Source organism: Marmota marmota, unplaced genomic scaffold (assembly GCF_001458135.2).
Source record: "Marmota marmota marmota unplaced genomic scaffold, marMar, whole genome shotgun sequence".
Taxonomy (NCBI): domain Eukaryota; kingdom Metazoa; phylum Chordata; class Mammalia; order Rodentia; family Sciuridae; genus Marmota; species Marmota marmota.
In genome coordinates this window covers 3141819-3157648 of record NW_026000079.1, presented here as the reverse complement: position 1 = coordinate 3157648, position 15830 = coordinate 3141819, and the positions used below count along the sequence as shown (strand labels likewise).

The 15830-nt window shown below is 55.1% G+C and overlaps 2 protein-coding genes across 3 annotated transcripts in view; one reads left to right on the top strand and one right to left on the bottom strand.

The window, feature by feature from the left end:
* The window catches only part of Chrnb2 (cholinergic receptor nicotinic beta 2 subunit), a 12743-nt gene extending 3881 nt beyond the window's left edge, over window positions 1-8862 (top strand). Inside the window, exons 6-7 of the mRNA XM_048814768.1 lie at window positions 9-233; window positions 4915-8862. Coding sequence (XP_048670725.1) covers window positions 9-233; window positions 4915-5085 — 396 coding nt within the window. The 3' untranslated portion in view covers window positions 5086-8862. The remainder of the gene's footprint in view (window positions 1-8; window positions 234-4914) is intronic.
* A 1710-nt stretch (window positions 8863-10572) lies between these two features.
* The window catches only part of Adar (adenosine deaminase RNA specific), a 23267-nt gene continuing 18009 nt past the window's right edge, over window positions 10573-15830 (bottom strand). For both annotated transcript variants that reach the window (XM_015502816.2, XM_015502817.2), the window contains exons 11-14: window positions 14134-14316; window positions 13557-13669; window positions 13132-13259; window positions 10573-13002 (exon numbers count right to left, since the gene is read on the bottom strand). In XM_015502816.2, coding sequence (XP_015358302.1) covers window positions 12756-13002; window positions 13132-13259; window positions 13557-13669; window positions 14134-14316 — 671 coding nt within the window. In that variant the 3' untranslated portion in view covers window positions 10573-12755. The remainder of the gene's footprint in view (window positions 13003-13131; window positions 13260-13556; window positions 13670-14133; window positions 14317-15830) is intronic.

Genomic DNA, 15830 nt, shown 5'->3' with positions numbered 1-15830 from the left:
TGACCCAGGGCGCCGGGGCCCTCTTCTTCCGCGAAGCCCCCGGGGCCGACTCCTGCACCTGCTTCGTCAACCGCGCCTCGGTGCAAGGCTTGGCCGGGGCTTTCGGGTCGGAGCCTGCGCCCGTGGCCGGCTCGGGCCGTTCTGCGGGACCCTGTGGCTGTGGCCTCCGGGAAGCGGTAGATGGCGTTCGCTTCATTGCGGACCACATGCGGAGTGAGGACGACGACCAGAGCGTGAGTGCAGCGCCGAGACGCTGAGGGGTCGTGAGATGGGACTCCCCAGGGATGGGATGGGGCACGGGGATCAGGGGTCGGGGTACCCAGAAAGCAGGGTGCCGCTCAGACACGGAAAGCTGAGCACAGGGTAAAAGAAGGGTGCACCAGGCCTGTGCTGGGGGCCAGGCGCTGCCCTGGGCCCTTCTGGGTTGCTTACCGAGGCTGCAGGGCCTGAATCACAGGTCGGCTCAGATGACCTTGCCTCTGCCTGAGGACTAGCCTCCAGGGGGAAATGCCTCAGCTGGAGCATCTTTAGTGTCCAGAGGGCAGCCTGGAATGGAAAGGAGGCCCTTCTGGGTTGGCAGCTGGCCTGTGGCTGTCAGGGAGTCCTTCCCGGCAGCTCACATTACCACCTCCAATTGCTAATCTGCAGCTCTTGCACAAATGGAGATGAGTCCTTCATGCACCCCTTGGGGAGCCAAATTGAGGACAGTAGGGATGTGTACGTGGGCGGTGTCAGGTGGGGGCAGGGTTAGGAGGTTCCATGGACCTGCTCCTCACAGAGAGGAGTCCCAAGTCAATCTCTCTTTTCTATTCTTCTGGGTTCCTGGGAACAGTCTTGTGAAATAGTTTTGGAGATAGGGGTGGCTGGAAAGGGGGGCTCGCAGCCTCCCTCACCCCCTACAACACACACTCCTTCTGTGCCTTTGGCTTTGGCTTTTTCTGCAGCCGCTCCCCGAAAGGCATTGCTTGGGACTGAGCCAGGCGCTGGGGGAAGCTGGTGGGTGACATCCCGCAGCCCTTTGGGCAGCATCTGGCCCACCCTGTAGTCGTTCCCCAGGTAGCTGGTTGGTTCCAGGCCAAGGCTCAGCTGTTGCCATGATAACTGGCCAGGCTTCCTGGGCGACTCTACCATTCCTGTGGGGGATGAGATGGTGCCACTGTTGGTGTGGGTGGGTTGGGGGTTTCATAGGTATTTCATATTTCCTTGGATGGCAGGAAATTGGGCTGGAGCTAAAGCTTGGGTTAGGGAGCCTAAGACTAAGAGGGGCCTGAGACTGGAGAAGATGGGGTGGGAGACTGAGAACAGCTGGGGCCAAGTGGGAGAAGCTGGGGTGCAGGGCTGAGCAGCTGCTGTGTCATGTCCTCCGCCCTCCTGCCGCAGTCCACTGCCGTGTGCATTTACTGAGCTGGGTGCTAGGGTGCGGTGATCTACTTGGACGACTCACAGGCGTCCCCAACTCAACACATCAAGACAGAGCGCATGGTCCCACCACCAGCTTTCTCCCAGCATCAACATCTTTTATCAACGGCATCGAGGTTGATCCAGTGGTAGACCCCGCACTGGAGATATCTCTCACTCCTGTCTTTCTCACCTCTGCCACCATCCAAGTCATCGGAAGTCCTGTACTGCGAGCACCATCTCCAAAATAATCCTCAACTTCATCCTTTTCCCACCATCCTGGCTGTAGGCCACCTCAATTCTTGCCTGGACCAGAGAAGAATCTCCTAATAGTCCCCCTGATTCAGCGCCCGTGCTCCTGTAGCCAGACAGACAAGACTCTCCTCAGCTTGTGTCTTCTCCTCCTTCTCCTCAGCTGGTTGGCTTCTCTGGCTGCCCTTAGAACCTTTGCATATATAGGTCTCTCCCTGGAATGCCTTTCTTTTTTCCCCTCTAAAAATCATCACTGTTAGACGCAGTGGTAAATCCTCATAATCCCAGTGACTCGGAGACTGAGGCCAGTCTGGGCAGCTCAGTGAGACCCTGTCTCAACATGAAAAATAAAAAGGGCAGGAGGTGTAGCTCAGTGTAGAGCACCCCTGGGTTCCGTCTCCAGGACTGCGAAACAACATAGCCCAAATCCCAAAAAAGTTATTGCTGTTGTTAGTTTTTGCCCTATTATTTGAAAATAAGTTTCAGACACTGTGACCCTTTATCCCAGATACTTCAGTGTGTTCCTCCTAAGAACAAGGACACTCTCTCACATAACCCAGGCTCAGAACTGGGGGTGCAGCTCAGTGGCAGATCAGTGCTCACCATGTGTGGGACCCTGGGTTCCATCTCTAGCACCACAAACAAATAACAAACAAAAAACCCAAACAATAGCAGCAGCAAAAAACCCCAGGTTCAGTGATTAAATTCAGGAAATTTACCACCAACACCTTTATCTAATATAAAGTACTCATTCAGATTTTTCCAGTTGTCCCTGCACGTCCTTCATAGGATCACCTTCCACCCCCACCCCAATCCAAGGTCTCAAATTGTGTTTGGTTGTTGCTTTAGTTTCCTTCAATCTGGAGTTGTCCCCCAGCTGGTCTCTCACGGCATAGACATTTTCAAAGTGCACAGGCCGGGTGGAGTTCCCTCTGCTTGGGTTTGACTGTTTTTCATCCATGTATCCCCGAAACAGCTGGCTCTCTCTTGCTCAGCAGATCTTAACTTAAATGTCACCTCCTCAAAGAGACTATCCCAGGCCACGTTCTGAATTAGATCCTCCTCCATTTCCCTACCTCAGTCCTTCATATCCCACAAAGTGTGAAATTTCCTATTCTGACTTATTTTTGTCCCCGCTCCCATTGTAGAGTCTCGCTGCAGTAAGCATCCGTCGTGCCCAGTTGTACCCCCGGTGCCCAGCATGGCACCAGGTGTGTAGGAGGCACGATTGTGATGCGAATGAGTGATAATTTAGCTGCTGGGCCCCAGAGAAACATGTGCAGAGGCCCTGACTCAGGCCACCAGGAGCAGCCCCAGAGAGAGGCTGGCCCAGAGAGAGGCTGGCCCAGAGAGAGGCTGCCCCAGAGAGAGGCTGGCCCCAGAGAGAGGCTGGCCCCACCTGCAGGCCCTGAGGCTGACTCTCAAGCCCCAGAGAGCATTCTTTTTCACTTACAGGTTTACATCTCAGACCTGGTGGTGACCTTCTGGGGCCTCTGTGCTTCAGGTAGCCATAAAGGAGCGCAGCCCGAGAGGCAGCCCTCCACTCACCCATTCAGCACCGCTGACTGGATTCTGTTTCAGAAACTGGGGTTACAAAGTGGAATCAGGCAGGGTTCCTGTGACTTAGGACCTTGTAGCTGAGTGGGAAGACACACCTACAAGTCAAAACAATTCAGTGAGTACAGTGAAAATGTGGGGATGGAGATGGTAACGGAGTGCCCAGGGAACCCACCGCGGACAGTGTTTCACTGTGATCCAGGGCTCAGGGGAGCCTCATAGGGAAGGTGATATTTCATTTGGGCTTTGAAGGATGTATAGGAGTTCACCAGGAGAGAAAGGTCAGGCTTTTATTTTTCTTTCTTTCTTTATTTTTTTAAATTTGTTCTTTTTAGTTACACCTGACAGTAGAACATATTTTGACATATCATACATACATGGATTTTAACTTCCCATATTTGTGGTTGTACACGATGTAGAGTTACATATGTACTCATACATGAACATAGGAAAGTTATGTCTGATTCATTCTACTGTCTTTCCCATTCCCATGCCCCCTTTCCCCCCCACTACCCCTCCTCCCTCTTCCCCACCCATCGTGAGTCAGCATCCACATATCAGAGAGAACATTTGGCCTTTGGTTTTGGGGATTGCCTTATTTCACTTGGCATGATAGCCTCCAGTTCATCGGCTTCCCAGCAAATGCTATAATTTCATTCTTCTTTATGGCTGAGTAATATTTCATGGTGTATATGTACCAACTTTTCTTTATCCATTCATCTGTTTCAGGGCATCTAGGTTGCTTCGTAGCTTAGCTATTGTGAATTGAGCTGCTATAAACATTGATGTGGCTGTGTCACTGTAGCACGCTGATTTTAAGTCCTTTGGGTAAGGGTCAGGATTTTCCAGACACAAAGGAAAATGAAGGGCATGGAGACTTGAGAGAACGTGTTGGGGTTTGGTAAACTTGGACTGTGGGGTGGAAGAAGAATAGAAGATAGGCTTCTACTTATCATGGGTAGATCTTGATTCTAGACCTGGGGGTGGGGCCTGAGGACAGTGGGGCCACTGGAGGCTTTTAGTCAGTTAAGACCAGAGCCGTGCTTTATTTAGAAAGGCCACTCTGGGGTCTCTGGAGGACAGGAGTGCAGTGGGTGTAGGGGTGGTGGGACCTCCACCCCAATCTGTTAGGGTGAGATTGCAGTAAATCCCTGAGTCCATCCTAAAGCGGGAGACGGAACCGTCTTTCTTCCCCAGCTGGTGGGCCGGGGGCAGGCTGCACGTCTGCACCCTCCGACCCCCTCTGGGGGTTTGAGTGCAGCCTCCATACCATAAGGAAAGCATGTCAGTGCGTTACTCCTAAGTGGCTGTTGTAGGATCCAAGACCATAAACAAACATGAGATCTAAAACCATAAGCAGAAGGGGAAGTGGGTCAAAACGTCCCTGGTTGAATACAAGTTAAAGAACGGTCACTAACGTCTAGACGATCGTTCTCTGACAGGGTGCATTGGTCCAAGAAAAATGGGAACCAAAGAGAGCTACTTTACTTGTGTAAGAATTGCCATTTGTGTTGCCAAACATGCTGTCTAAGCAACTGCTGGTGGGCACGGAGGCGGGCCGTCCCACGGGAGAAGCAGTTCTTGCATGACCTGGAGTCTCCGGTAAAATGGAGTCTGTTTGGTCGTTGCCCACTTAGCCTGGCCCGTAGCAATCCCACCCATCCCGCGTCCTGTGACTGACACCTGGCTCTCCTCCCCCCCATCCAGGTGAGTGAGGACTGGAAGTATGTGGCCATGGTGATCGACCGTCTGTTCCTCTGGATCTTCGTCTTCGTCTGTGTCTTTGGCACCATCGGGATGTTCCTGCAGCCTCTCTTCCAGAACTACACCAGCACCACCCTGCTCCACGCGGACCACTCGGCTCCCAGCTCCAAGTGAGCGGTGCGCAGCCCCCTCCTCCTCCAGCCCTTGACCCTGGTGTACGGTAGCCGTGGTTGGGGGTGGATGAGTGAGCTTCCAGGAAGAGGGGTGCTGTCCCCCAGAGCCGTCCTCTCACCTCATGTGGAGCCCCGACACTCCATCTCCACATCTGGGCCTGCAGAATGGGAGCGGCTGCATTTGGGCTTCTCCTCTCACCACCCCTGACAGTGACGTCAATGTGGAGGACCGGGGCACATGGAGGACCGAGAGGCCAGAGCCCTCCCCCCCCCCGAGGAGGGGGAGAGGGAAGGGCCAATAGGGGACAGAGTCACCCAAGTCCTGGGAGAGGGGCCATATGGCAGGAGGGGCAGTGGCACAGGAGCTCAGAAGGGAGGAGTAGAGCAGAGAGTGGAGCCTGGTGTGACCTGATGTCCACCCCTGTGTCAGTGGACAGCAGCCCGGCTGGGTAGGCCTCCTGGCATCTGAAGTTCCTGCACCGAGGGCTTAGCCCGGGGAGGCCTCCAGCTCAGTCCACAGCCAGTGCCCCTAGGGCTCCAGAGTCCATCCCCACCCCCGCTTCTGCCCAGTGGAGGACCCCGCACCTCCTGGCCTTCCCTTTCCTGCTCAGGCGCAGGGTGAAATGGGCAGAGCCAGGTTATCAGGGGAGCTCCGAGTTATGGATCTTTGGGTGCTTGGAGTCTGAGGCCCAAGCGATCGAACTGTGTGAGAAGTGCAAGTTCATAAGCTCTGGGAGCTGGAAGAACCTTTTACAGTCACGGATCCCAAAAGAGGCCATGTTCTAGATGGACAGACAGAACCAGAGGTGGGATGAGCCTGGGAGATCTCTGGCCCTTCCTCGCACCCGAGGCCCATCCGACTGGGCTGCCCTGTTTCCCCTCACTTTGAACTGCGTGGAGAGAGGGATGCGAGGACCTCAGCCCGCCGGAGCTGAGCTGGTAGGACAGCTGCCTGGGGAAGCCACCTGGGCAGGACGGCCAGGTCAGCACTGTACCTGCGGAGACTCCTTCCCTTCCCCCTCTCCACTAACCCCAGTAGGTTGACACAGAAGTGCAGGAGGTCAGGGTGCTGCTTCCAGTGTCCCCTCCCACAGGAAGCAGGACTTCTGCTGCCCATCCTGGGGTCCCTGCAGGCTGCATTCCGGCACGGCTCCCAGGGTCCTCCTGCTGGAGGCCACCTGACCCATTAGCCCAGGAAGCGGATCTATTAAGGGACCTCCTGTCCCTGCCCCCACCGTGTGGGGGCTTGGATCTGTGGTCCCAGTCTGTGTTTGGCGCTGGGCCAGCAGATGGCCGGTCACAGAGACGTCAGTCTGCCATTGCTCCCCAGGGATGGGGCCTGACCTGGTCATTCAGTGCTCTGAGCCCAGTGGGATCTGCTGCTTCTCCAGGCACAGGGGACATGGGAGGCTTGCTGAGGTGTGGGTGGAGGGGACACTGCACAAAGAGTGCTGGACAGGGATTCCGGAAGCAGAGTTCTAGGCTCCGCTCTGGTACGTACTCATTGAGCCATCCCCAGCAAGCCCCTTTGCCCATGTGGGCTCTGCCTCCTTGTCTAGAACTGCAGGGTCACTGAGGGTGAAGGGTGCAGCGTGCTGCATCTGCGGGGCCACTGGAGCCTGCGGGTGGGCCGCCTGATGGCATGCCAGCCTTCCTCCCAGACCCGTGCTTGCCCTGGCTCCTCCTGGGGCAACCCACGTCTCCCTAGCCGGGCTTGGATCAGAGGAGCTGGGAGGGGCGTGGAGGCTGCTGGGGAGCACCGCCCCGGAATCGTTGAGTGAGTCTGATGGTGAGGGCTTCTCTCTGGAGTGTCCGCAGCCAAGCTTCGTTCCTTCCCCGGGCCGATTGCTGGCCTGGCCCCGCCTCCCTTAAAGGTCAGCTCCTCCTGATGCAGGTGTAAGCTCCGGGACAGCTGACCTAGTCCCAAAGGTGGAAGAGCATCCTGGGACCTGACATCAGCGGCACATTTCTCCACCTGTCAGATTGTGCCTATGGACCTCTCTCCTGGAGGCAGGGAGTGTTCCTGAATCCTGACGACGCCCCTCTTCTAGAACAGACCACAGGAGGGTCGCCTGTGTTATGCCCAGACCACTCCAGACGCAGAGCCCTGGGGAGGTGTCCTAAAACAGCTACTGGAAGGGAGCTCCCCCCGCAGCGAGTAGGGTGCCAGCTTGCGGGGACCCTGCCAGCTGCTACTGGGGTCGTGTGAACCTATTTTGTGGCTCTGCAGATCCAACGCAGGCCTCCTCACGCATTCTAGGTGAGCAGTCTATCACTGAAATGCAGCCCCACCCTTTAATGCTTCTGAGCGGCTGTTGTCCAGGTTAGTGACCAAACTGTGCTCGAGGGGGTGTCAGTGAGTAGTCTGACTCCTCTCCGTGTCCCATTTGTCACACTGGGAAACTGAGGCCCAGAGGTCATTTGCTGTCTGGTCTCATGTAGGCACCGCTCTCTGAACTTGCTGTTCTGCATGTGTACGGCAGGATGGCAGCGGGCAGGGGCTGAAGAGGGGAGGAAGGAGGTCAGTGTATGGGACTTTGTCCACTTTGGGGGTAGCCCCTTTGGGGACCATTGCAGTAGGGAGGAGGGGAGGGCAGAGGTGGTGAAGGAGGGCCCCACTGCCCGGGCAAGGAAATGCCACATGTCGGTACCGTGGGAGCCCTCAAGGACATTGGCAAATTTGGGGAACCACAGTTCCTCTTCCTCGGGTCCCACACCCTCTTCCCTTGGTGGTGCCAGGGAGCCCCTGTCTCCTTTCCATGGTGGAGCTGCACCTGGGTACAAGGCTCAGCGCTAGGCAAGGATGAGCAGGCCCTGGAGCTGAGGAGGGGGTAGACAAACTGCATGGGGACCTGGGACAAGGACTTGGGAGGAGGCAGTGAGAGAGGAGATGGGATCACTCATCAGAGGTGACCCGGTCACAGTGACTTGGTGGCCATCTTTGGGAAGAAGGTGTGCACAGGCTTTCTGCCTTGCTTGGCAGCCCTGGCAGCGAGGTGTGCAATCCTCCAACAGCTGGTGCCAGGTTATTGAAAGTTAAAAGCCAACAAGATGCAGGCATCTCCCCAGATGGCATGTTCCGCAGGTGGGCGTCTGCGGAGGAAGGGCAGGGCCATTCCCTCCAAGGAAATAGGATGACTGGGGCTTAGACCCCTGTTTCCGCCTCTCCAAATCCCAGGGTTAGCTACCGCTTACCAAGGGTCTGTTCTGGGCCAGTCCCTTTAGATGCACTGTCTTTATTCCTCAAAATAGTCCTGTGGGGAGGGCCCCAGTTGGCAGAAGAGACCAAGTGACAGCTGATGGGTGGTGCTGGCCCCTCAACCCAAGAGTGCCCCAACGTCCAGGCATGTGCTATGGCCCTTGAGGAAGAGGAAGGTGGGGGGCATCCAGAGCCTTCTCTGAATCGCTCCCCATGCCAGAGTGACTTGGTTCCTGTTGTCACCCTCTGCTTCTAGGCAGCAGTGGATTGTAGCATTCCTCACAGCACAAAGAGCACTGGCCAGCCTCCCGTCCACTCACCCTGACCAGACAGGACAGTCACCTTTTAATAGTTATCCCAACAGGTCTAAAAGGTGGGTGCGATAGTCACATTGTTCCTAAGGGACTTTAGCTCTAGAAATCTGTAGGACACCTCACTCACCCCCACCCTGCTGCCCGCCTCCCCACGCCGCCCTTGACCTCCTCTGTCTGCGCTCCTGGAGTATCTGCACTGGTCTGGCCCGCCCCTGGCTGGACTCACTAGGAACTCAAGATTCTCGTAAAGAAAGTAGTTTCCAAAGACACCTTGTCCTCCTGTTCTGTTTGGGGCTGTGTGGGGTGGCTGGGCATCCTCAAGGCCCTGGCTGGCGAACGTGGGAAGGGGAGGGTGCTGGAGAAATGGAACTCGGGGGTCAGAGATGTGACGCAGTCCAAGAGCAGGGGACGGGAACAGTCTGCTGCCTTACAAGCCCACTTATCAACTGGAAAGGGCACAACGGTCGAGCTGGAAGTGGCCAGAGCCCAGAAGTGGCCCTTGGGGGGGACCTTTTTGAGGACTAGTCTTTTGGAGGCACCTGGATGAAATGCCGTGTGGGTCACAGTGAGGGAGAGCTGAACAACTCTGCAGCTGTTTTCGCACAAAGCAGTCCTGCCTCCTCGCCCACGGTGCTGAGGCTGAGAGGGCCCTGGCCTCAGGCTTTAAGGAAATTTTCCGATTTCCTCTGTAACATTGGCTTTGAACTCAGGCTCACACCTTAAGCACCTGCCCTACCATGGAGTTATACCCCCAGCCCAGGAAACGGTCTTGGGGGTTGAACCCAGGAATGCTCTCACACGGGGCTGCATCTCCAGCCTTTTTTAATTTTTTGAAACAAGTTTTCACTAAGTTGCTGAGGCTGGCCTCAAACTTGTGAACCTCCTGCCTCAGTCTCCTCAGTTGCTGATATTACAGGCGTGTGCCACTATGCCCAGAGAACGTGTCCACTTTCTAAAAGACATGGGTCTCTCCCTTCTAGTGGAACCAGGAGCTGCCCAAGGACAGAGGCATCTATACCATTGGAGACATTATCCTGCACTCTCTTTAAAGAAAAGTTGTTCCGTTCTAGCAATAAATTTCAGCAACTGTTAGTGACACTATGAGGAGTCCTTGTCTTTATGTGTTGTGTCCCAACACGCTGAAGGCTCCCTGGCCTCAGACCCAGCCGTATCGAGGATGAGGAATGAGGTTTTGTTGCGACCTAACTAAGCTCCCTGTTAGGTGCTTTATGTCCTCTGACATGATGTCATTGTTAAAAAGTCAAGGAGGCAGGATCTTGAGTTCAAAGCCATCCTCAGCAACTTAGTGAGGGCTTAAGCAGCTTAGCAAGACCCTGTTTCAAAATAAAACATGAAAAGGGTGGGATGTGGCTCAGTAGTTAAGTGTCCCTGGGTTCAATTTCTGGTACCAAAAAAGAAAAAAAAAAAAAAAAGTCAAGGATGGGTCTTCTAGAAATTCAGGAGTAAGTTACAATGTGGAAAGAGGTGAATGTCCTTGAAATTCAAGATGGAGCGATCTGGGATGCCTGGTCTGCTGAGAAAGGCGAACGTCTCCTAAGACTGCAGCTAAGCCTGCTCAGCTCCCCAGCTGCAACTCCGCTCCAAAGTCGCGGCAGCTGGGAGGGGGGAGTGTGGGGGAGGGAACACCCTCAGGGAGAGCTGGAACTGTGAATCTGTCACATAGCCTCTCAAGGGATGTTTCCTCCTAGGCCTGGAAGTCCCGCATGGCCACCTCCCTGAGGACAGTACAGTTAGTGGTGGGCTCTCGTGGTGTGGAGCCGGGGAAGTACTTTGGAGGTGCCTGATGTACCCTACCCCACCCAGTGGAGGCTTCTTTCCTCAGGCTGAGGGACTGAGGGACAGCCCTCTCCCCAGGTTCTGTCTGATGCAACTGGTGCTGTTACCAGAAATCCCAGGACTCAGGACCCTCTGTTCCCACCTCCCCGCCCCCAAGAGACCAAGACATGAAGCTCTCTAAGGATTCAGACTGTTCACTGTTTTTATTTCAGAGGAATGTATACTGTGAGTCACTTGAAGGTAGACACAAAAAGCAGAATCATGAAACTGGACTGCAGCCTCCCCGGCACCAAGGCTATGCCCGGGCTCTTCCCCACTCTGCTCTTGGAGTCACTGTCAAGACCCCAAAGCCAACAGAGTCCTTTCAACTTGAGTAAAGGAAATAGCTTCAAGCATCAACAATTTTTACAAGTGATTATTCAAAGATAATGCACAATAGCCACAGTTCAGACAAATCAACTACAAAAACCATTAAAGAAAGGAGGGAGGGGTCTTGCTTGTGAAAACAAAGATTGGACAGAAGTGAACACAGGGGGGATGCTCTGCCCCCCCACCTCCTGTGTGACTCTGAGGGGCGGGGCCTGGGACGCGGGGGGCGGGGCCTGACACGGCTCAATTCCAGCAGGGTGTGGAGGGCAGGGGTGCTTCTCGCTTTCTTCTTACAGCAGAAACTGGATATGACAAGTTTGCTAGATAAGATCCTGGGGGCGAGTGGGGCTCTGATCTCTTGAGAGCCCCTGTGCTCCCAGTGATGGGGTGGGGGACCGCTGAGTCAGATCTCTGCCAGAGATTCTAATGCCCAAGGCAGACCGAAGCTGCCAGACATCCTGAGGAACTGGTAGGTAGTCATCCTCCAGCCGGGAGGACCTGTCCCGGAGCCACAAGATCACCCTGCCCCCACACAGTGAGCATTGTCACTCCGCAGGTCAGCACTGAAGTCACATGCCTTCAGCTAGTACCCCAAGCTTGGCAATACTCACAAAGCCCCGGCCCCTTCTCCCCCAGAGACAGGCCCCATTTCCCCACCAGTTCCCTTGGGATGCTTCAGTGTCCCACAAAGACATCCTTAGTGTCTTTTTAAAAACCTGCATTATTATTTCATTCAGTTTTTGGTCACAGGTACAGAAAGTAGCCAGAGAGATCAAAGTGCAAACACAGACATATCCACTCCTGAAGAGGTGGGCCAGACCAGGTGGGGAAGCAGTTTGCGGGTGGGAGGCAGGAGTGTGGGAAATCATCTGCCAGTCCCAGAGCCATCTGACACGATGAGGCCCTGGGATGGATGGAAAAGGCCGTCTGCATTTTAAATCTGTGCGACTGCGGTGGAGAACCAACGTCTCTGGCATTCTTTAAAAGAGCCCTAATTCTACTGGGTTTAGTCAACTTCCCTTGGATCAGTGCTGAGAAATATTGAACTGCACAGAACAACGATTTGTCCCAACATGATTTCTGCCCTATTCTTGCTAAGTCCTAACTATCGGAGCAGACGATTTACCCTCTAAGAATTGTCCTGAAGTTTTTCACACTAGTTTACTGGGGTCTATGGGCTTATGGGCAGATGGGAGCTTGGCAGTAGCCCAAGGAACGTCTGTCTGTGCCCCTGGTAGTGGTCTGTGTCACTCTGCAGGGGGGACCGCCTACGGCGTGGGTAACTTCCTAGCCCGTCTGCTGGTTCTCAACTTCCTGCTGCCCCGGGAAGGGATGCGCTTCACCAGCAGCGGCTTTTTCCTGGCTACAGTGCAGGTTCCCACTGCTGAGCAGGGTTTGCAGATTCCAGTCCCACTTCCATTGGCACTGGTAGTTAATCCGCCGTAGTCTTCAATTCCTGCCCTTGTAAATATTTCACCTAATTCCTGAAGTCCACCTCTTTACCCTCCAGGGTGGGAGGAGAGACTCAGTGATCACAGGTAAGAATCTCAGAAGCCGGGGGTGGGAAATAGAAGGGCCTGTGGGATCCATAAACGAGATCCTTGGTCCCTGACACGGTTCACAGAGAACTGACTGGAACCTGATCAGGTCCACGAGAGGTCAGTGTAGAAACACACCCACAGAAAGGAAACGGGAAAACAAAGCTCAGGAGGAGATGGGCCACAGGGGCTGGGTGACTGCTTATGCTCTGGGTGGAAAGGTCAACCCCTTTCTCTGCCTGTAGGTCTCTGCCTCTCACTTGAAGTAAGAGAAGGGGCCTGGCCAGATTCTGCCTAGAAACCCCAAAGAAAGCAGGATAAAGGGAACCCAAAGTTCTCAGTATCTCTAATTATGGTTCCATTAAAAAAAAAAAGGTGGGGGTTAACCCCCCCCCACCCTCGGCCAATGTGATGAGGAATGCCAGGACCCCCCCCTCCCCGCCAACCCCCAGCCTCAGTCGTTGGGTACGGGGCAGAGATAGAAGTTCTTCTCCTCCTGGGGTTTGCTTATCCAGTTTCCGTAACCCATGTCCTTGAGGCTCTTTTTGAAGTAGTTCTTGTTTATCTCATAGTCGCGGGCGGCTTTCTTGGCCTCACCGTAGGAGAGTTTCAGTAAGTCCCTGCGGTACCGGAAGGAGCAGAGCTTCTTAAACAGAAGAAAAATGTTCTTTTTCGATACCCGCGACAATTCATTTCGTGGCCTGGGGAAACAAAGGCACTGGTTATTCACCTGGGACAGGGGAGTGGGAGCCACTGGGGACACCCGTGGTGGGACGTGGCCCTAGCTCTGGAGAGGATCCTGCTTGCCCTGCACCCTCCCCCTTCCTTACCCGTCCACGGTGCCCCTGGTACCATCCAGGATCTCCAGGTCGAAGCCGTCAGCCAAACACCAGTTGACGCTCGTCTCCTTAGTCTTCCCGGATTGCCTCTTGGAGTCATACACACTGACTCGGCCAACCTGGGAGTCCCAGGAGTGAAGAGAGAGAGGTGGACACCATTCAGGGCTAAGTTCTGGGAGCAGGGACTCCCGAATCATGGGGAAGAGGGAGGTGGGCCACCGTCTCCCCCTTGATTTAACATGGCTTGGTTACACCGGAGCACACTCTAGAAGTACTCTCCACCTCGATTCAGATCGTGTCAGGCTAGAGGAGGAAGGCCCTTGGCCTCCAGAGGACACCAACCATGGCTCCCTTGACCATATTTCTGCTCTGCTGATGGGAATGCTTGAAAAGGGGAACAGGACAGGGGCACAGACCTTCGGGTGGTTGACAACAAAGGGGTATCGTAATCCAGCCTCAAACGCACTCCCGTCTCTTGTCACACGACAGCAGATAGCCCGGGTCAGATGTCCTTGGCTGAAAAGGTACCCTGGGTATAAAAAAGAAAGAAAAACAGAAACGAAAACCCATACATCTGTGTTCACCAAAGCTATGGAGAAGCTGAGCCCTCGGGGCTGGAAGGTATAAGGCAGAATTGTCAGGACAGAGAGCCCCTGACAGGCAGGGCCTCTAACTGTGGCAGCACAGGACACACAGGATCATCAAATATTGAAGCACAAAACAGAATGTTTTGGGTAAGGCCAAGGACTGAGGAGAACAAGGAAAACCAGATGCTGCTGCTGCCATCTGCCGCGTTTCTCCGACCCGTCTTGGAGACTGGCCTGGCCCCCCTCCTTGGCCGCCTGGCCACCCTCCGGCCTGTGCAGGCCGGCACCCCCTGCTGACGACGGGGCCGAGCTCACTGTGGAAAGTGGGTTGACTGAAGCATGAAGTTTTCTGGGACTGGGGTGGAGAAGGACAGGTGGGTTCCAACTCCCAAGGCAGGTCCCTTACCCAGTGTGACAGATTTGAGATACACAGGGTGTAGGAAGTGGGTCAGCAGTGCCCCTTGCAGGCCCAGCACGTTCCAGCGTAGGATTTTGTCACTACAGGACATGGTGCGGAGTCTCTCCCCAAGCCGGATGCCATCCCACGTAGGCACAATGTCACTGGACTCCACAGGGATGGTGCCTTCCCCTGTGTGAGAGACTCGGGTCAGATCCACAGAGGCCACCAAACCACCCCTAGCGCGGGACTTGAGCTCCTGAGGCCGGGCCACCGCAGCTCGGCCCTTCATTCTCCATGTGGCTCACAGTCCTGGAGGACACGGCGGTCACTGTGCTGGGAGCTGGGAAACACTGGGGAGCAGACCTCAGTGAGGTCCGTGCTGTCCCGCGGTGTTCACGGGGTGAGGGACAGAAAGGGAAAGGAGAGCACTAAGCAGATGCACCAGTGAGCAGGTGGGAACTCCAGATGCTGACAGCGTGGGGAAGGCCTGTGGGATCCATAAACGAGATCCTTGGTCCCTGACACGGTTCACAGAGAACTGACTGGAACCTGATCAGGTCCACGAGAGGTCAGTGTAGAAACACACCCACAGAAAGGAAACGGGAAAACAAAGCTCAGGAGGAGANGGGGGGGGGGGGGACGGCACCGGGAGCTCCTGGGTGGAGGAGGCAGGGAGCAGCTGGAGGGAGAAGAGTCCTGACCCATTCAGACAGGGAGCGAGCAGCAGAAGCCACGGCCTGAGGCAGCGAGGGTTTCGGTGTTTCGGGGGGCACCAGAGAATCACCAAAGAGAAGACTGGGCAGGCTGAGGCCGGGAGGTGGGCTTTAAGTAGAGTCAGGGTCTCGCTGAGTTGCTCAGGGCCTCGCTAAGGCTGGCTTTGAACTCGTGATCCTCCTGCCTCAGCCTCCGGAGCTGCTGGGATTGCAGGCCTGGGCCACTGCGCCTGGCTCAGGTTGCCTTCGTATCAAGGGCAGTGGGAGACCCTACATGGTGCTTGCTTTTTTTTTTTTAAATACCGGCTTTACTGAGATACAAGTCATATACTACAACTCGCCATTGAAAGCCAGCTGTTCAGTGGTTTTTGGCGTTTCTGAGGTTATGCACCATGGGATTATACATCGGCACGATCAACCCCAACCTGACCTCGGCTGGCTCTCACTCCCACCTCCCTCCGTCCCCACTCATCCGGGCAGCCTCTCAGGCACTTCCTGTCTGTAGAACTCATTTATTCTGGATATTTCATAGAAATGGAGTCACACAACGTGATCTTTTGAGACTGGCTTTTTGTGCTTAGCGTGACGTTTTCAGGGTGACCTCACTGTGGCTGGGTCAATGCTTACTTCATGTCATGGCCAAGGACAGTCCCTTGCATGGATGTGGCGGTTTTACTTTTCTGTCATGGAGGGGAGGGCGCTGGCCGTGTCCCCTGCCCGGCTGCTGTGAAGGCGCCCGAACTAGCTCTGTGTGGACCTGGGCTTTCACTTCTCCTGGGGATAGCCCAGGAGGACTGCTGGGCCACATGGTGCTGTCCAGACTTCAGGGTGGCCAGCAGGGAACTGACGTGACCTGACTTGGGCTTGACAGTGACGCAGACGACTGCTGAAGCATGAAGGGAACAGGGGTGACCGGAGGAGAAGGAGACGCTGGGGGACAGGGGGAAGGAGAGGTTGGGGGACAGGGGGAAGGAGACGCTGGGGGACAGG